The following is a 20,798-nucleotide window of genomic DNA, read 5'->3' on the forward strand; positions in this document are numbered from 1 at the left end:
TGGCGTGAATGCTTCTTTTCACCAGTAACACCAAATTGCCCGTGGCACTGGCTGGGCATGGCCCACATCTCAGAGAGCTGGGAAGAAGCCAGGTGCTGCTGTTATGAAACAGGTTGGCTGGCACCTGCAATCTTGGTGGGAGGACTCGGGAAGCACAGAAAGGTGCGTTGCTTTGGGGGATTAATGCCTGTCCTGGCTGAAGCTGCTCCTCACAACCATATTTGGATATATGACTTAATCCCGATCGCTACCCAATCCACCAGTAATAAACACGCAAAAGATTTAATGCATTCCACTTGGGAGGAGAGGGCTCAGCCAAAAAGCTTCTAACTAGGTCACTGATGAGCAATCTTTCCCCTCCCTCTGTGTCATTTTTATTAATCACTTGAAAAATACGTTGAGTAATGATTGCAAGCAACTTGTCAAGCCAATTAAAAACAGAGAAAGGTAGGGCTGTGAAGCTGAAGACAAATGCTGTGCTGGTTTTAAATAAGTGTCTGTAAACCTCACTGACCTGTGAGTAATTACCTCCAAAAAAATTGGCGGCTGCGTGTTTCTTAGTGTGAAGGCTGGTTTCTTCTGAATCCACAGGGCAAACAGTTCATTATGGTCCAGAGTTGTATCACCAGAGCAAAATCACTTTGAATCTGTCTTGTAGCTGCCCTTAGTCTGGTTTGTCTATTAGCATGCAGACTCTTTGGCAAGGGCTTGTCAAAGGGTTTCATGCACTTTGAGCATTAAATAAGAATCACATGGGGCTCTTAGGTAGCTTATTTGATGTAGTTTGAGCATAAGTTCCCATCATTTTATAAGCTGTCCAACTGGAAGATAAATTGTCAGATCATCTTATTTGACGAGGCTGAACAGTGTTGGACTTTGAAGGAGAAATAGCTGCTAGGTAATCTCGCCATCTGCTTGGTTCAGTGTGGTGTGTTTCCCTGGAGTGGGTTCTCTAAGACCATTCACACAGAATAACAGAACATTAGGGGCTGGAAGAGACCTCTGGGTATCATCCGGTCCAACCTTCTGCTTGATCAGGTTCACTGAGAGCAGGTTGCGCAGGATCACGTCCAGGTGAATCTCTCCAGAGAAGGAGACTCCCCAACCTCTCTGGGCAGCCTGTTCCAGGGCTCTGCCACCCTCAAAGTAAAGAGGGTTTAGATGGAACTTCCTGTGTTCCACTTTATGCCCATTGTCCTGTAACTGGGCACCACTGTCCCTGTTCTCCTAATACCTGCCCTTTAAATATCTGTAAGCATGGATAAGACCCTCCCTCTCAGTCTTCCCTTCTCCAGCTAAACAGACCAAGGTCTCTCAGCCTTTCCTCATAAGAGAAATGTTCCAGTCCCCTCAGCATCTTTGTAGCCCTTCGCTGTACTTTGTCCTACTCTTTCCAGTAGTTTGTCTGTGCTTGTGTTGGGTTTTTTTAGTTTACATTTTACATGTCAGATGGCTCCTATGTGCCAACAGTGAATATTTATACTCTTGTATTCCTTTTACTCTTTATCTGTATTTTGTCTTGATGAAATATGTGCCAGCACTGTGGGTGCTATGAAACAACATTACTCTTTGGGAGACTGATGCATAGTGTGTTAGATCCTGCTGTCCCGGATGTGTCTTCCCATCTGTTCCTGGCTCTGATCCTTTTCTCCTCAATTTTAGATGTTGCTTTTGGTTACCACTCATAGATCGAAGTGAGATATTCAGGAGGGAGATACAAATATGCCATATGCCTTCTCTTGCCGCTGTTTTGTCAACTAGGTGGCAACAGCAAATGGCAGTTAGTTACACAATTTGTTTCCTGTGGGATAGTTGAGAGTGACCTTTCTCTAAATCTGTTTGTGAAACAAATCGAAAAGCACGTGCTTCCCTCTTTCCTGAAAGAAGTAGCAGCCTTGGTGTGCAGAGGGCTAGCACACTGGCCTGCCACCTCGTCTGCCTTAGGTTCTTGGTTTGTAGTGCCTCTGAAATTCAGGTTAGGGAAAGGGGCAGGAAGCAAAAATCAGCGCAGGAGTTTTGTTTTCTGCTGGTGCAGGAGACTTGTTTAAATCCTCCTGCACTTGCCAAGCAAGAAGTAAAATTAAATCGTGATTTGCACCCATGCAGTTGAGGAGGGCTTTTCCTGCTCTCTGCCTTGTAACTCTGTTGCCACTGTCACACAGTCAAACTCTTCAGTTTCCTTTTTCTCCCTTCCCGTGGAAGTTGTTTTTTTCCTGTGGAAAGTAGCTCTGTGCCTAAACCCACCTGTGTTTTCTGTCCTCCAGAGTTAATGAGCTCTACGTGGATGACCCAGACAAAGACAGTGGAGGTAAAATAGAAGTGAATCTGAACATCAGTTTGCCAAACCTGCACTGTGAATGTGAGTTACCCCTTTTCACTTAATCAGTTTTACTTTGTATTTTAAGTAATACTTGAAATGGGCCCAAACTGGTACAGTGGCCCTTCTTCTGTAATAAGGTGGATGGAGATCAAGTAGCAGCAGCCTTTGCCAATACCCCATTGCTTTCTGTTCCAGGCCAGGACACCTGTTTTCTTGGACTCACTCTGCAGCCTGTGTTAGCGGCTGACCTCCCTTGCTGGCTTCTTGCTAAATCTCGTTTTCTTTTTTCATATCAACCTTTTTGTCTCTGGGAGCAAGAAACCTCCCAAGTTTCATTCGTAACTCTGAATGCACCAGCTAGTTGTTGGCTTTTCGCAAATCACCTGCCATGTCCACCTGAAGTTTTCCTGTTTGTGTAAATGAGACTGCAGTCAGCTGCCAGAGCATGGGAGGTGTATTTGTGTCAAATAGGCAATCTGAAGTTTGGTTACAGAGCTCTTTCTGAAGAGCTGGTATAACAATTAATATTTGACAAATAATGTTACAAGCACAGTTTAGTCAAATGTCAGGAAAAAAGATGTGGATTTTTTACCGGTAAAAGCAGTGCATGCTTTTCCTGTGCAACCTTCCTGTTATTTCTTTTGATTTTTGTCTCCTCCTCTCCCATCCTTGCAGTAGTTGGACTTGACATCCAAGATGAAATGGGAAGGCATGAAGTGGGTCATATTGACAACTCAATGAAGATACCTCTCAATAATGGGGATGGCTGCAGGTTTGAGGGGCATTTCAGCATTAACAAGGTGAGTGTGGCGAGTGTGTTCTAGCAAGATAAATTTCTAAAATGTTCATGAAAACCTCTGTGCCATGTCTCTCCTGTAGAGTGTTTGTTCATGTCCCTGCTCAGTGGTGAGGTTAAGTCTCTTGGTGCTGCACAACAGTGTGGGCATAGGTGGCTACATACTTAGACCCACAGAGAATGTGTTATAACTTTTTCTTCACTCTCCAATGCTATCTCAATTACCTGCTTTGCTTAACAGCACCAAGAGCAGCTCTGTGTTGTGGCCAGTGCTGTCTCTTCCAGTGCAACAGCCTAATGAACTGCCTGCAAATGCTGAACGGCTTCTGTGTTTACTTGTCACGACTTTTGCACCTCCAAAACGTGACTCGCTGTGCAGAGGTCTTTGGCAGTGTCTCTATCCCTATCCAAGTGCACTTTTGTTCCGAGAGCCGCAGAATGACAGGAATGTTCCCTACTAGAGGGTGCCAGCGTAACAGAAATGGCTCCATACTGAGATGTTTGGAATACAGCCTCTGCGCATGCTTTGTCATGATGCTTCACTTCTGCCTCAAAGAATGAAAATCCAGGCCTGGAGGAAGCTTCACTCTGGGATGGGTGTGTTTAGAATTGAATAATCTTGCTATGTAATGCTGGAGATGACTAGCTGGGGTGGGGGAGCAGTGGTGGGGCCCGCTGATGTCCTAAGAAGGACACACCCTTTATTCACGCCTCCTCGCGTACCACAGGCTACAAAATCCTACTTCCTTCTTTTCCTCCCAGGTCATGTTAAATCGCATCTAAAAATAACAGGCAGAACCTCTTACTGATTCTGTGGCATGGCAAGGATTAGAGACTTAAAAAGAGGACATTCCTTTCCTCATCTCTAAGCCACCAAGATTACTGGCAGCTGATAGCCCACAAAACTGAGAGAAGTTAGTTCTTGTTCTGTTAATTCCCAAAGCACAGAGCTGAAATACTTGAGGTTTTGTCTTCTAGACGTGGTGTGATCTGTTCACCAAAGCAACTCCAAGGGGGAGTGCTGTATGTGACAGTGATGACCTCCCTTCACCACTTAATCTGTGAAAGGCTGCTAATTGCCTTGTCTCGTACAGTGGTTGGGACTGCTGTCAGACCCAGGACTTTGGGCTCTGAAAACTCGAACCTCTTGTGTAGGAGATGAAAGTGTTCAGTTCTTTGGTGTAAATTGTACAGGCTTCTGTATGAGCTGGTGTCTAGAGTGGGTCATGGCCAGGCTCTGAAACTTGACCAAGAGTTGCGTGTGGGTGTTATTCTCAAACCTGAAGGGGGAGGACAAGGTAACAGAGAGGTGATTATGCGTACTCCTTACCTCAGAGTCTGTCACCCTGTTTACTGAGCTTGTGTATGACACAGCTTGTGTCCACACCTGAAAGTGTTCCCAGGAGTGCACTGCTGTTCCTCAACTCATTTAAATTAGCTTTCCTGAAAGCACATGGAACGGCATGTGGCCTCCCATAGCCCTGCTGGTGAGGCGTCTCTGCAGAGAGCACAATGGGCACCAGTTGTATAACCATCCTCCCACTCTTAGGCCATGTCACAGTGCTTCTCTGTGTTGCTTAATTTCCCAACCTTTTCTCGATAGGAAAAAGTTACTATGCCTTCCATAACAGCAGCTGAGCTGGATCTGCTGAAAGACTTCATGGCGTAGGGCTAGTGACCTGAAAAGTGTGTGCATGCTGGAGTGATCCTGTCAGAATGATGCCAGTGCTCATTTTCTGTCTTGAAACTGAGTCTTCAGATGAAATCTGTATTTTTCACAACTTTGCATTTCTCTCCATTAAAAAAATTAGACCCAGAAAATCCTGTATTGGGAGAGCTGTTAGAGGGCTAGAAGCTGAAGATCCAGCTTAGTTTGTATGGGAAGGCTCCTTGGTTTTGGTGGGTTTTTTCCTCTTTTTATATAAAACTCATTCTCAAATGTGAGGTTGTTCATGACCAGTGTTACAACAAGAATATATCCACAGCTTTCTTGGGTTGTTCTGCAGCAGTGGGCCCACTTATAAATGCAAGATGTGGGAGTAAAACATTAAGCAACTGTTTGTTGCCTGTCAGACATGAATCTTATTTTAATAGGGATGAAAGATGTAGCCTTAAGTGTAAGGAAACCCTGAAGCTGGGAGTGATCCACTCATCACCTCCTAGTCAGCAGCAGTAGCAGTGATGTGAGAGTGCCAGACTCCTGAGCTGTGGGATGTAACCGATCTCCGCTCTGTGTGCTGTGTGGTGGTGTTGGTCAGGTGCACCAAGGTATTTTGAGCCTTTCTCTGACGTGCTAGAGGTTGTCCATTGCTGAGTAGATACAGCCTGTCAAGCTGGATGGATCCAGGCATTTCTGCTTTGTATCACAGAGCCTAGCAATGCCTTGAGGGATAAAATGTGAAATCTCGTCTTCCTTGTCTTGACTAATTTTAGGTTCCTGGTAACTTTCACGTGTCAACGCACAGTGCCACTGCGCAGCCTCAGAATCCTGACATGACTCATGTCATCCACAAGCTCTCATTTGGGGACAAGTTACAGGTGAGTTCTGTTCCCCAAAGTTCCCTGGCTTTAGGGGTATGAATGCAATGAGAGTGTCTTTAATGTTAAACACTTTGGTTTTATGGAAGGGCCACGTACAGTGTGGGGAGGAAATATGAAAGGACTGCCTGGGTAAGTAAGCCTGTCCCTTGCATTCACGCAACGTAGACTCAGTTTGGAAGTGTTCGCAACCTGTTACCTGGCACCACTTCGGGAGGGAGCAGTGTTCAGTCATAGAGTAACTTTGCTGTTTTCATCTGAAACTGAAAGTGCTTTTGGAAAACTATGTGGCTATTTTCCTGCAGGGAGTAGAAGTGAGGATGCACTGCGCAATCCCGTGCAGTGCTCTTTTCAGTATTAATACAGCAAACTAATCTTGACTGTCTTTGCAGAGGAGCAGTGAGTGTACTGAGGGAAGATGTTTGTTTGCTACTGTCTACCATGACACCAGTCAAGTTCTTTTTAATTCACTTTGCTCTGCTTGTACAGCAGACACCTATTAGTCAAATTTGTTCTGTGAAACACAGGTTAGAACTGCCAGTTCCCTGCTGGGAAGAAGCTGAACGTGTGTGCTTGCCCTGTGGATAGAGGTTCACCAGGTGTTGCAAGTTATGTAATAACTCCTGATTTCTCCATCAGGACACATTACAGCACTTCTCTAGCCTACATCCAAGGAGCCAGCATCATGGGTGGGAGTTATACATGTGCACACCCAGTTTGCGACTCACCCTAAACATTGCTTACCCATAGTCTCTCTGTAATCTTCTTTCCTCAGCACAGACGTCTCATTAGTCTGCTTCTGTACACCCACTTCCAAAACCCTTTTTCATGCTAACAAGTCTAAGCGTTGCTTTGTAGTCTCCTGACTCTGCTCCCGGCTTCTTTTAGGAAATATCTTGTGTGAGAATGCTGAAATATTAGCATATAAATAAGCTTGGCTTAATGTCTGTAAAGCACACTGAGATTATGAAAAATATTAGGTAAGCGCTAATAGAGAGGTTTGCAGTTTGCGTGGGAAATCAGTGCTCTAAGGTAGTGTTCCCACTGTTTTATCATGGAGACTTTGAGTAATGCAACTAAAGTGTGAATCAGCATGAATGAGATGAGAAGCCTGGACAGTTGGGGGCAAAGGAGCACATGTCTTCAGTTCTGGTGGTGAGAAACCTGTCTAGCAAACATATAGTTGGCTCCTGATTTGGACAAGTTCTGATTAGTATTTTCAAAGCTCAGAATAACTACTCATCATCTCTGTACATAGGACTGGAGCATGTAGGTGCTGCTGATCCTCTAGGCAAACATGAGTTCAGCAGCACAAATTAAAGAAGGATACATTCACTAGACAGGTGCTACTAAGATTCAGCGAGCGGGTAGAGAGCCAGCAGCTACAGAGGGCTTTAAATCTATCTAGATACACCTTTGGATATTTTGGGTTGTCTCCACCTGCTTTGATGTAATATATGCTCATGTCTTAAAGGGGGTGAGGAGCTTCTCATTGACTTGTGTCATGTGCTGGGAGTTAGTTCTTTGTAAAGTTGTTACCAGCTCAGCCAGAATGACCCACTAAGGTACACCCTGTGTTCTCTAGAAAAACCAGTCTGTTCGAAATAGAGATTTAAATCTTGTCTGGCATTGAATGAGCTTCAATTCGTCAATGGTATTCATGCACAATAGTGACAGACTTTTTGTAGACTTTTTTATTTTTTCCCTCGTGTAGATGAGACCAAAATTCAAACCAAAGAGGTTCTTGCATGTTAGGTAACCTCGTAAAGAAAGAGATGTGGAAAGTAGGCGATTATACTTCTTTAATCATAGAAATCTCTTGAGCACTAGAACATGGTATTGAATAATCCTAGTTTCAGCCTTTGTGAGCTGTCTTGTCTTTCCTTGATAGTTGCAAGGTTGGAAGTTATTTTAGCCTCTGTTGGACTCTGGCTGAGTTATGTGACCAGTTACATGTCTTTGCATGTGTTCATAGTAGTCAAGCATTTCTTTGAGGTCCATGTTGCAGAAGAATAAAGTGTTGGCACTGTTAAATCACTCAGTAGCCTCCTGTGCTGCTACTCCAAGCGTGAGATTTGGCTTTGGTAGTGTAGGACGGTCCTGAGAACATCTGGCTAAACAGGCTTACTTAAGTTCTCTGTTGCAAAGCAATTTTATTACTGTGGCCAAAAGCTTAATTCTTGTTGAAGTCCTTCCAGGTACTTAATAAAGTACAAACAAGTACATTCCCCCAAGGAACACACCTGTGCACTTTGTAGAGCAGGGATTAATTAGCAACCTATGGACAGCAAGTATCGTAATGGGAGTCCAGAATATTCCACAAGGAAAATTGTAGTAAAACATCAGACTGGGAGTTACAAATGTCATCCACGTTGCAAAGACGAGAGACAGATGCACCAAAGGACCTGATGGCACAGAAACAGGGAGTTGTGGAGGTGTCTGGTGGCTTTGTGTGAAAGCTCTGTAACAAGCAGCTTTGCGAACTCACTCTGTAGAGAGATGTGGAGCAGACAACTTTTACGTATAAGTAGAAGTGTGGATGCTGTGGAGCCAAGGACAAGGATGTAAGTCCAAATATACAGATTCCTCACAGGATAGATACAGATATTTGCTGAGCAACCATGCACATATTTACTGTTAAGAGTGTTTGAAGTGGATCTTAAAGTCTCTGGCCCAGCTACGCTATAAGAGACCTACTCCTTAGCTGCATCCAGAATGGAACATAATACAATAGCCCAGTCCAGGGGCTTTTCTTTCTTCATATGCTTTTTACAATGAGTAAAGAATATTTACACAGTACAGACTGCAGTTCAGAAATGGTTGCTGTTGTGTAAAATATTTGAAATGCCAGCAGACTAAAAGGCACTGGAGAAGGTTCAGCTGTTGCTTTTGCTCTGTGCTTCTTAGCAGCATGTTGCCAGTTGAACTTGCTGATGATTTTGTCTCTCTAGAATTTCCTTTCTCAGGAAAGAAACAGATCTGCTTGCTGCCTCCTCCAAACCATCATCTACTCCATTGTGTTCAGAATAGAGAAACAGCCATTAGGATGAGGCAAATTCATCCACTTGCTATCAGTGGTTGAGAGGTCTGGGAAGGAGATTACATTGTCATGTTAGTGAAGTGAACCTCTGTCGCACCCATGGCCAAATACTTCTTCCAAACTCTTCGTCTCTTTTGTCTGGCTTAAGGTCAGGAATTTCTAGGTTGTGGAGTTACATGTTCTTTCTGTATAGCTTACTGTACTGTACATTACAGGAGTGATACAACCTCTAATCTACAGCTGTTGGTGTGGGGTTTTCCCTGTCTAGAGAGTTCACAGATTGAGTGTACTGTTGGTGGATGTCAGAATCCAGGTCATAGTGTGTGGAAGGCATAGGGTGGAAATCCTGTTATTCTGGGCCAGCAGATACTTGCATGCCTGGGACCAGCTGCAGGAGAAGCTGAATGGATGGCAGTGCTTGGATGGCATGTGTCCTTCCCATCTCCAAAGGCATAGTGTGCGTGGTGTGAAAGCTGGGCTAATGAATTAAAGCTGTACAAGACCAACTGCTCTGACATGAGCTACCTTTACAGGAGAACTCTTGAGTATAAACCTGAATATAACTCCCATTTATTTCCCTTTCAGCCTGATAAATGAATTTCAGAGTTAATTATGCAAAGCTCTTAAACATCTCGCAATGAATTTTCACAACTGGCCTCTTTCAACTGCAGTTCCTTTAGCTTTGGAGTGGTTTGGGGTTTCATCTTGTAAGCCATTGTGGAATCAACTTTTTTACTTGGAACCAACCTCTGCATGAATGGTCACTGAAAGATATTTCAAGTCATATTTTGCTGAGCTGAGGCTTTGTGTTCAGAAAAGTTGAATCAGGCTGATCTCCCTGTACAGGATGGGATAGGGAAGCAAAGATCACGAATACTAAGTGAAAACATAATTTCTTCATACGCCTTTTTGCTTTCCAGGTCCATAATGTTCACGGAGCATTCAATGCCTTGGAGGGAGCAGACAAACTCAGCTCAAATCGTATGTATTCTCGGTGATTACAGGTCTTAGCCATTCTCTACAGGAGGGGAGGCAGGGCCATTTGTGCAATGCTGGCATATCCAGAAGTCTTTAATTTGCCTCTCTAACCAAAATGATCCAGACAGTGCTGACTGACGTTTCCATTTACTTCCAGTACCATAGAGAAGGCTTAGCCCAAAACCAAACCCTTCTGTAACCTGGACATTGTCTCCAGCTGTTACGACCGACTCAGAATTACTGAGTTTTTTTATGTGATTCCTATTCTTGTAGCTTCCCTTTTCTGCTTTTACACCACCAAAACTTTTCCTTGTTCTTGCATTGCAAGTTAGCTCTTACCTTAAGTTCTACCCTGGGGCATTTTCATTGCCCGTTTTTATGACCAGCAAGACAAAATGAAATTTCTAGTGCCTGCTACAATTCAACATAGTAATCCTCCTTCAGGAGTCCAGGCTCCCACAGTCTCGTTCACTTCTTGGAACAGAATTTCTATGGCTGTTCCTGAAGCCATACAGTTGTGTTTTGTTTTTCTTTCTCCAGGAACCAAATGTCATTGTGTTACACTTGGCCAAAGGATCATGCGAAGAAATTGTTTAGAATTCTGTTTTGGAACTGTTTGAGCAGACACAAAAAAAAGTATAAGCCATTTAAACAATAAAAATTACTATTAAGCAGCTATAGGTGAAGGAAGAAGAAAAAGAAAGAAAGATAAATGGTTGGATGTGCAAGAAATGGGACTACACAGGTTGTGATGCCTCAGCTTTTTCTGTCAGAAGAAGCTCAGTGAGCTGCAGCTCCAACCTTAGCTAGTTCTTGATTTAACCAGGCCAGCATTTTGTGCTCATTTGTAGTGGCAAGCAGTTAGGAAGATTAAAGTGACCCTAACACATCTCTGTGGGTTGTGGTGCTACACAAGTCTTAGAATGATGGGCAGGTTCTGGTGTCATCCGACTACTTTTCAAAGTTTTGTACAAAGGGCATAAATGTAGGATGAGAAATTGTCACTTTGTCACAGAACCTGAGATGAGGAGGAGGGAGATACCTTTTCTCTGACTTACCTGTTTTAGTTGATTTTGCATGTTTATTCTGAAGTGTTTTGCAGTCTGTGGTTCCTTTCTCTGAACACTAATGTTTCCTTTCCTTTCCTTTCCTGATCACAGCTCTTGCATCTCACGATTACATTTTGAAGATAGTCCCAACGGTGTACGAAGACATGAGTGGCAAGCAGCGATATTCATATCAATATACTGTAGCAAATAAGGTAAAGTAGCAGGTCGTTTTCAGAGAAGCTCCTCATTGCAGCCCAGTGGATGCAGGGAGGATCTTTGGTCATCGCTCGTTCTCCCTCTCGCTCCTCTGCTCTGCAGCCATGTACATTTGTTTGTAGGTGAACAGTAGCCTCTGCTGGGAGCAGCAGGAACTGAAGCTCTTCAGAGCGGCGCTTCCTGTTACTCCTGGTGCTGGTGTTTACCTCGGTTTGGATTGTCAGAGCAGGTGGTGGTATCGTTTTAATTCCAGAAGATACTCTTACCCCTAACTTGCTTGTATGTTAGTTTAACTGATCTAGATTTCTGTGAGTTGTGTGGAAGGTTTTTTTACATGCTGCAGGAGCTCATGTGATTTGTGTCAAGATGCACCTAGATGGAAACTGCAAGCCCAGTGAACATGCAAAACAGCACTTAGACATGGTTTTATTAATAGAACAGTCTCAGTTTCAATGGATGTATCAGACAAGTTAGTGGAGTTTTTAGATTTTTACAAATATGATTTCAGCAGCAACCTGCAGCAGCAAATACATGCTAATTGACTATTTCACAGTCCCTACTTTATTATAGTGGATTATGATAGTTATTGTAACTTTATGATTCCTAAATTCATCTACGTTAAATGTGGGGATATTTGCATTTTAATAATACAATGTATTGAACTTTAAAAAAACCTAAAAAACCAAAACTACTTTTTAAATAGTACTCTTTCAGTTTGAAGTTATCTGGTGGTCAGGTGCTAAAGTGGTGTCCAAAATCTGCTATAATATCTAATTACTGCTAGTTTGCCATACTGAGAATCAAGCACACGCTCTTATGGACCGGTTCTCAGATTAACGTTCCTGTCTAGTGACTTTTGGGCTTGCTTGTACGGTGTCTCTCTCTATTCAGATTAGCATGTATTTGTTCTGCTTGATGTCACAACCGTTGTTCTGATAAGGCTCTTGCAACGCAAGTTCTGAAAGTAATTTGGAAAATAGACAGCAGGAACCTTTGACACTTCTGTCAGCATGGTTGCAAATTGAGGCATTCAGCCAAGACTGACTCATTAGGGCAGGATGGCTGGTGGGGAAAGGGGGAGAGGAAGGAAAAAATGAGGTCAGTTCTATCACAGCTGAAGTGCAGAACAACAGTGCTGCCTCTGCATTTTCTTTTCATTAAAAAGTAAAAATTCTGTTATTAGTGGTGCAGTCCTTGTCTCCCATATCGATGGGTGGGAAACAGAAATCAGAAGCCGTTGGAATAGCCTGACACAGAGTGATGAGCGTGAAGAGATGAATAGAGTCTCCAGTGTAGACTGTCTGTCTCCTCTCCCCTTTTACCTCCTAGACCCTCTGTTTCTTCACTTCCCCAGATAGCCTCCATCCCAAGATAGGCTGCAGAACTTCTGCAGTAAGATCCCTGAAAATACTATGGCTGGGGACTTCAGCTGCATTCTGCTTCTCCTGTCATCCATGGGGAAAAAAAAAAGGGGGGAGGAAATTTGGTGTTTGAGATTAATGAAGGAAATCGTGCTGTTTCACTACCTTCTTCTGAGCTTACAGAGAGTAAAACGATTTCTTCCATATCATGCTCATGGGTGTCCTATTGCTTGTCCTTTCTTCATCTTTCTGAAGTATTTGAGGTTGTCTTTGCCTTTGTGTGAAGGAGAATTAAAACAGAAGAGGTCATCTGAGTTGGCAGGCATGTCTTAGGGCGAAAGAAGGGAAGAGCAGCTGAATAAAGAGGGAGTGTGTGCCTTGCTGGTGCGGAAGACTCTCACTGAATTGCTGAGTCCCCAGCCTGCTTTTCTTTGATTTTTCTTCAGTCTGTCAAGATAAATATCCTGATCCTTGAAAACTGATAAGTATTTCCACCGAGAGCACGGACAAATAATGGCTCAAAAAGCTTTCTTTCAATTCTGAGTTGATGTTGGTATCTGTTCATGATTGGCATTGTGCATGATATCTTGTTGGGTTGTTACCGCTGATTGATTGCACTGGACCTGTTATCAAAGAAATGGATTAAAGATTATCACTGGCAATCTGAAGATGTCTCTCCTGAACCAGCTTGAAGTATTTTTTTGAACCTTTGCCAATATTTTTCTGTACACAGTTTCATTTTGGCTTTCAGCATGGTTTTTAAATATGGTTTAATCACAGGTCTATGTGATTCATACTGAGTGGGCAAAAAATTCTCATTGTGGGTCCCAGTGTGAAGGCGGCCTTGCAGACGGGAGCTGTTGCTTGCTATTCTGAGTGTGTGGGCCAGAAGGGATTTTCACGTTCTGCAGACTGAATTCCATTTGTTTGATGAATATCCCAGTATACGATTTACATCCTGACAGTACAAAAACTTCACCTGCAACCACTTAGAGACTGCTTGTATTTAAATAGAGCAGATCTAAGCTAGAGAAACCACTGACAGTCTTTACTTCTGTAACTTCAGATGAAGGTGAGAGTAAGCACCATCACGGTTCCCAGTTATATCACTGTCAGACTGTAAAGAACTTATTTTCCTGTTTTATAATGATAGGGGGTGGGTAGTCATGCAGGATATAACTGTTTGCTTCTTTTAGTCTTGCTGTTAGTACAAAACAGTGGAGTAAGGGCCAGATCCACAGGAATAGTTTTATTGCAGACACTCTGTCGGAATGAGATCGCTCACATTTTCTGCCATTTTTCCTCCACTCTCTTTTCTAGGAGTACGTAGCCTACAGTCACACTGGCCGCATTATCCCAGCTATCTGGTTTCGTTATGATTTGAGCCCCATCACAGTGAAATACACAGAGAGGAGGCAGCCTTTGTACAGGTTTATCACATCGGTGAGTTACTTTAAACCTGTAATTCTCCCTTCTCTTGCCTGCCTTTCATTTACCTTCTGAGCCGCTCCTGTCCAGAAGCATTGAGTTTCTGCTTCGGAGCATTGTGATAGGATTGAAATAAAGCAGTACATCACCACAGCTGTGCTGAAGTGTAAGTGAGGTAACTGGTAAGCCCTGTGCTACAACAATTTGATTTAATAGCTAGGCACAAGAAGAAAAAAAATTATCCTATTCCAGAAATGCCAAACTCAGTCTAGGCAGGATGGATACTATTGCAATACATCAGAAACTCAGAAGTAAAGCTAATGTGGTATGCAGTAAAGCGTGCTGCAATAAACCATCTCTCTAATAATGAGGTGTAACTTGCAGAGAATGCAGAGAACTCAGTGCTGCTACTTGGCTTAATATGGGTATGCCAGTTCCAGGCGTTTGCTCTTGGGTAGAAGTGGAAGAGAGCTGCATTATCAAATTCCAGAGGTGTTTTCTTGACGAGTTATGTTTTGATCTGACCAGATAACATCCTGCAGTACTGATTTTAGCATTTATAACAAAGCTGTACTGTCCAAACTGCTAGTTAGGCAAAGAGCTATTTAAAGATCTTCCAGAATTTTAAAAAATGTGTGTCCTGTGGGAGCTGGCTTAAAATTTAAGCTGCAGTCTGCTGTGCCTGCAGGGCATGGTAGAATGTGAAGTTGATAAATCGGCTGGAATGAAGACCTCTGATGTTGATTTTTAAACTGTTTCAATATTTTAATTGGAAGTAACACAAACAGTTGTGGCTGTGTTGCACTTAAAGATTTAGATTTTGCAGCTCCTGATAAACTCCAAGTTCCCTTCACTTAACTCTAGAAATGCCTGTGTTCTCTAGGATACGCAAATACCAAGAGAAGGAGAATTGGAGCAATATGTAAATGTGGTTTAAGACCTTCTCTTCACAGCATGGCTGCTTAGTTTCAAAACATGATCTTAAAGTTTAAACATCAGCATTTTATGACTTGGCATCTCATACTGCCTCTAATTCTTCCCCTAACAATATGCTCTCATAGGTTTCTTTGGCATCTTGTTGGGGCTGAGGGTGTGGAGGTGGTTTTAATGGGAAAGTGTTTGGAAGTGATTGATAGCTGCCATTATTCTTCGTCTTGTCCAGTGCTAGCATTGATTTACTGCTGATATGCCATTGTGTGCATATAAATAGTATCTTTGTTGAATACCATGCTGTGCTTCAGAGTTCACATAAGGAGTCCACAGGAGAGGGTTTCCTCACTGATTGCCACAATAACCCTTTGGATTTCAAATGGCCTCAGCTAGAATTTTGCCCCATCCTGTCTGTAAAGCTAGCCAGGCACTTGCTGGCTGCTGGACCACTGAAGAAGAGTTCTACAGTAGATCTTTGTCTGCTTTGTTTGGTCTTGTAAGTGGCTATAGTCTTAAGCAGCTCACGTGGGGCCATTCTAATGGAACGTCTTTCCTATGGAGACATGGGGCTGGCAGCTGTATGTGTAGTAGCAGTTATGCAGGATGTCAGACAGGTGTGCCAGACCCTGGCCAGAAGTGGCTGACTTAGGGACAGGTCCTTGTTACAGACACTGTATCATGGCTATCAGTCTGGACCATCTGGCCCTGGTACGGATGACCTGCTCTTGCTGTCATGTTACCCTCTTGTTGAGGGTAGGAGTGTTTTACAGCAGGGCAGCCTTGGCTGTGTGTGCGCTACGCTTAAAGCTTTACAGTGTTCAAGGTGGCATTGAAAAGGTTGGAGGGGGAGAACAGTGCTGCAGAGGATCTTTTGTCCTGGGTTTCCTTGCCCTGTTTTGATGACATGATCTGTTCCGTTGTTCTTTCCATAGCTTTAGCCCCTTCCTGTATCTCCAGTGTGACCTTTTGCATCATGGTTGCTCTGGAGACCAGTTAGTGATGATGAGCACTGGGCTGAAGTCCAGGCAGAGATTGTGCTGGGGCATCTGGAGTCATTGCCTAATGGGGCTGGCCGTGGAAAGCAGCAGCTTTTTCTTAGCAGCAGCTGCTTAATTTAAAAACCACAAGAGGGGCCCTGGGGTAGGGGAGGGTCACCTGCGACTCCTTTTAGTGAGCAGATTGTTTACTAGGGCACCTGTGTGGCTTTCAGCAAATTTAAATGGGTCCCAGGGATGGGAGAGGATCCTGTGGGCTTGAAAGAGACTTCGGGGGGGAAAACAGTGTTGATGTTGGAGGGAAGGATACACTGTGGAGGGGTGATCCCTTGTGGAGACATCAAATGAGAGAAGGGTGTTGGCTGTTCAGCAGAGAGCCAAAGGAATCTCAGTCTGCTGCTGGGAAGGCTGTCTGATACTCTTTATTAATAATGAGTTTGCCCCCAGGAAACATCAGCACTGCTAAGAGCAGCATTATAGCACCTTAGCAGCGGTCCCAGGTCTCCTGCGTTACCAGCAGACTCGCTCTAACTCATGCCTGCTCCTTGGGGTTTTGTGATACGAAGAATTTCCCTGATTTTCCATACCCTGTGAGAGGTGCTTCCTGTGCAGGACAAAAGGCATTGGTTTAGCATAGATTTTACTTTGCATGTCACACTTCAGAGTATTTCAGTACTAAATAAGATTTTGTATTGCTTGTGGGTCAGTGCTGATGCTGTCATTGTGCTGTGAATTTGCCGGGATTTGGACACTTTGCGTAGTGTTAAGCACAATAGGTTTTGCCTTTTAAACTGTACTACTTAAAATCAAGGCCTCTCTCCATAACAAAAAGCCCTTCATGGCCTCATGGTTGAGGTTATGGAGCAAGGGAGAAAGTTTGACTTCTGAAAATTTATGAGTTCCTGTGAGTAGCCGAAGTGAAAGAAGGTTTTATCGTGAAGGTTTTGTCATCTAGAGACTGGAAGCGGAGAGCAGGCAGAAAACGAGCAGAAGTTCTGCTGAAGCATTCAAAATCCAAAGAAAAGAATAACTTTTTTTTCTTTTTATAAAAATAGTTTTCTGCCCTCTAGGTGTGGGGAAAAAAAAACAAACTGAAAACAATGGGGGCAGGGAGAATGGTTGCAGGGAGAATTATTTCAGCCATGGGACCTGTTAGTAACAGGTGTGGTAGACTTAGTCCTGTGGTGATTTTAAATGAAGATGGTCAGCCATAAACCTCTGAGTGGGATTCAGCCGTTTACCTTACTAGGAATTACTCGGGGGTCCTACTGATCCCCTCTCTCCTTAAAGTAATTTTCAGATTTTAAGACATCCCAGAAGCCACAGTCACATATATGACGCTTGCCTTTCTGTGTCATCTTGCTTGCAGCCTTGCCTCTACATATTCACTTGTATTTTCCTTTAGTCTCTAGCCTGCATCTCAGACACTATCCTATAATCATATGCTGGTCAAAACCCTCATGTGTACCCCACAGGGCATGGTCTGTCACTGCTGTAATTACTAAACTCCTAGACTTCTTTTCCTTCCTCCTTTCATGGTTGGGGCTGAGTGAAACTGTGACCTCATGGAGCCAAACGCAAGTGGTCCCCAGTATAAAACTGCATTAAACACAAATCAGTGTGTGATGCCTAACTTCCTTCAGTGCTGCTAAGGAGCAACGCTCCATACGTATTAGAACTGTGATGATAAAGATAGACAGTGGTGCAGCTTCTCTGCTGACCTACAGACCAACGCTGGTGCTGCCTTTTTTCTGTCGCAACAAAATAAGAGGGCTGTGTGCGTGCTGGGAGGCAGGCTCCAGGCGAACACCAGGTGTGTGTGACTCATAAACACTCAGCACTACAGCGCTGTGCAGATGAATATATATTTTTTTCTATTCCCTACCCCCTTGCACTGCTGCACCGAAATCAGATTTTCCTACCATATGATGCAAAACCTTAGTGTTGGATGGTTTTTCTGTTGTTTGCGGTGTAACATCTCCTGTCAGCTGAGCTGCTGTGGACTGAAATAACCCAACTCCATTGCGTTCATTTTCCCTGAAAAGTCACCCTGCGTCATGCTCTGAGGGATAGCAAAGAGGGGGGCGCTGGGGGCAGGAGCTGGACATGTCCCCTAAACTGCTAACCGGGCTGGTGCTCTGGTTTTTGAAGCCTTTATCTGCTAGAATGCCAACTGTCCCGCAAAAGCTGTGTTTACTGCAGCTCCTCATTTCACCAAGCTCGCTAAACACATATATCCCAGTTATAAATATGCATGTAAATGAGTGCTTTATTTCTTGCTGCCTGCGCTCACCATTAATAAACAGTTTGTTCTGTTGCCACTGCTAACTCCCTGCCGAGCTGTACGCTGCTGCTCTGTTACTCGTTTGTCTGTAACTTCGCCCATGGGGTATAATGCTGTGTGGGAGAAGAGACATGGCGCAGTAGGTCTAGTGTGGCACCTCTTCCCTTCTGTGCCTTTTGAAAGCATTTCCCTGATAGCCTCCTACGTTGGCTTACTGATTTGGGGTTCATTTCTCTCTCTTGGCTTCTAGCTCACAGCAAAATCCCCCTTTTCCTAGGCAGACCCTTCTCGGAAATACGCTGTGTATCTCGTCCCCTTCTCACTGATCTGGTGTCTTATTCTCAAAGTCAACTAATCCTATACAATGTAAAAGATCAAATTAAGAGACTATCACAGTTATGAAGTAAAAAATGTGGGAGTTAGGAAATGTCAGGTCCTGCATAATTATAACCTGGCTGTTAAATGTTATTAGGTTACATTATTGTGCATCACACTTTCCATGTGAACCCTGCCTTGTCCAGTGCACGGGGAGGGGTGACACCCTGCGAGCAGCCTTTCTTCCATCCCCATGGTATCTGACTTGTTACTGGCAGGTGCTTTGTATTAACCCGGTCCTGAATACAAGTCACTTATTTCCATGAGGACTTTGAGATTGCTATTGTCACAGTATCGAACCCTTTGGATGCATTTTCCAGCGCAGCTTCCCTGGGAGGCAAGTTTGGCATTGTTCCCACATCATAGCTAAGGGACTTGAAGCAACGTGTGGCAAAGTCCGCAACTGGCGTCCCCTGATTTTGAGTACGCCAGCCAAAGTACCTTTGGTTCAATATGTCATAATAGTTTTGCATTTTTTCCAGCACTTGAGAACAGAAGTAAGCTGTTACGCTAATCAGGAGAATAATTTTTTCTCTAACTCTGTTCTTGATAACGATTACGAGTTTTGATGGGTATTTAAATAATTCAGCCCGAGACATCTTGCATGGAAAAATTCAGCCCACAAAGAGTTAAGTTGGCAGCACTCTGGTAAGCAGCTGGTGTAATGGAAAGTGTTAGACTGCCTTAGCTGTAGGTGTCACTGGTACTAGGTTTCTCTGTTAGTCACTGTCCTTCACATGCTGTTTAAGTGTCTTTTGCCTGTTTGCAAATGCTGTATCTTGTGAAATAGGGAAAAGACTACAAGGTCATGGAATTTATAATAGAAAACAGCAGTAGGAAGATATGAGCAATACAGAGCTTCTAGAAAGGTGGAGTTTAGCCCACAGAGGAACAGTGTTCGTGCCGTAGGCTCCTAGGAGCTGAGATTTATGATTGGCTCAGGCTATGATGAGTTCAGGATAGCACTAAGTTATTCCACTGTGGGGAATGGTTTTCCTGAATGATTGTCGTGTACTCACATCCCCAGTACTGTTACCCAGTTCTTACTATGCTTCCAGAAAATACCCTAGCAGCTGGCAATTATATCCTTCCCCCCAATTTCAAGCTGTGTAGAAGTTTCCGTCATCACTGACAAACCTATTTCCTCTCTCTGTGCATTTCAGATATGCGCCATCATTGGAGGAACGTTTACCGTAGCTGGGATCCTCGACTCCTGCATTTTCACAGCATCAGAGGCCTGGAAGAAGATCCAGCTGGGGAAAATGCAGTAGCTGTGAAACTCTACCCTAGTCTCCAAGGACAGGAGCAAAGATTGAGAAATCTACCACTACCTGTTTTTGTCTTTATTTTCTATTTGATTGAATCAGTAAGTTTTTTTTCTAATCAGGCAGTTCATTGGAGACGTCTTCAACAAATCAAAGAAATCTCCATGCATTTCAGAGCTCTGAAAGTGACAAATGATGGAGTCAGGGCATAGATTTCAATTCTCTTCCCCCCAGAAAGAGAGGCTGAAATGCTGTATCCGAAATACACCATCAGATCTAAGTAAGGATGACAGTCTGTTCCCTGGGGGGTTCCTATGGCTGTGTACAAACTAGGTAGTAGATTGCAAAGAGTTGAGCTGTCTTGTGGCACTTTTTGGAATTCTGTTGGATTTGCATGATTAGACAATCGACTTTTGTATAAGGCAAAATTATACATTAGGAAGAAATTCCACCCGTGGTGCCAAAAAGGTGATGTATCTGTTAGCGAGGAATGGAAAATGTTAGTCCCCAAAGCAAACTTGAGAGACAGGGCAGAAATAACGTCAAGACATGTTTTGTGCTTTTATTGAAAGCTCTTTTGTTCAGATATGACCTTTCTAATGAAATGAACAAACGAGAAGAGGAAGCCTTCCCCCCAGCTATGTATCCTGGGTAATTTGTGATCCAGGTAGCGGAGGGCCTGCCTTTTACTCTGGATGTAAAAGTGGTTTCATTTCTTCCCAGAAACTGAATATCCAGTCTTGTGTTTACAGGTGGCATGAAGTAAAAACCAAACTGAGCAACACAGTTTTATGTGGCCTTTGCTTTGAAAGGGAATAGTTGTCTTTACAGCATTTAGCTTTTATTCTTTCTTAGGTTTTTTTAAACACAGACCACCCAACAGTCTGGATTCTGCACTTCTGCTTTATTATTCCTGTTGTTTTTATTTTGAAAAGCGGTTGTATATTCTATGTGTTCAGAAAAATGGTGCAGTCTTCTGGGTGGATGAGCACAGCTTATTGTCTTGCTTTGTGTGTGTATATTGAATACACCTGTCAAACACAGGAAGTCTGTCTTTTCAGGGTTTAAGGTGCCTCCCTTTTCCTTTAAAATTCAGTCAGGCATCTTTTCTGAGCCCTAGACTGGCACTGTTCACCCCCAGGTACACCAGCAGCAGGGCAATTCCCACTAACTGGCCGCTGCTAGTAGTTATTCTGTTGTATTTCTTAAAACGGTACCTGAGC

At 43.6% G+C, this 20,798-nt stretch overlaps 1 protein-coding gene across 1 annotated transcript in view; it reads left to right on the top strand.

The window, feature by feature from the left end:
• Nucleotides 1–20,206, top strand: part of ERGIC1 (endoplasmic reticulum-golgi intermediate compartment (ERGIC) 1) — a 53,988-nt gene extending 33,782 nt beyond the window's left edge. The window contains exons 4-10 of the mRNA XM_010131693.1: nucleotides 2,265–2,359; nucleotides 2,996–3,120; nucleotides 5,550–5,654; nucleotides 9,615–9,675; nucleotides 10,833–10,933; nucleotides 13,619–13,741; nucleotides 19,474–20,206. Of these exons, the coding sequence (XP_010129995.1) occupies nucleotides 2,265–2,359; nucleotides 2,996–3,120; nucleotides 5,550–5,654; nucleotides 9,615–9,675; nucleotides 10,833–10,933; nucleotides 13,619–13,741; nucleotides 19,474–19,581 (718 nt within the window). The 3' untranslated portion in view covers nucleotides 19,582–20,206. The remainder of the gene's footprint in view (nucleotides 1–2,264; nucleotides 2,360–2,995; nucleotides 3,121–5,549; nucleotides 5,655–9,614; nucleotides 9,676–10,832; nucleotides 10,934–13,618; nucleotides 13,742–19,473) is intronic.
• Nucleotides 20,207–20,798: the final 592 nt, after the last annotated feature.

Source organism: Buceros rhinoceros, unplaced genomic scaffold (assembly GCF_000710305.1).
Source record: "Buceros rhinoceros silvestris isolate BGI_N320 unplaced genomic scaffold, ASM71030v1 scaffold30742, whole genome shotgun sequence".
Classification (NCBI taxonomy): domain Eukaryota; kingdom Metazoa; phylum Chordata; class Aves; order Bucerotiformes; family Bucerotidae; genus Buceros; species Buceros rhinoceros.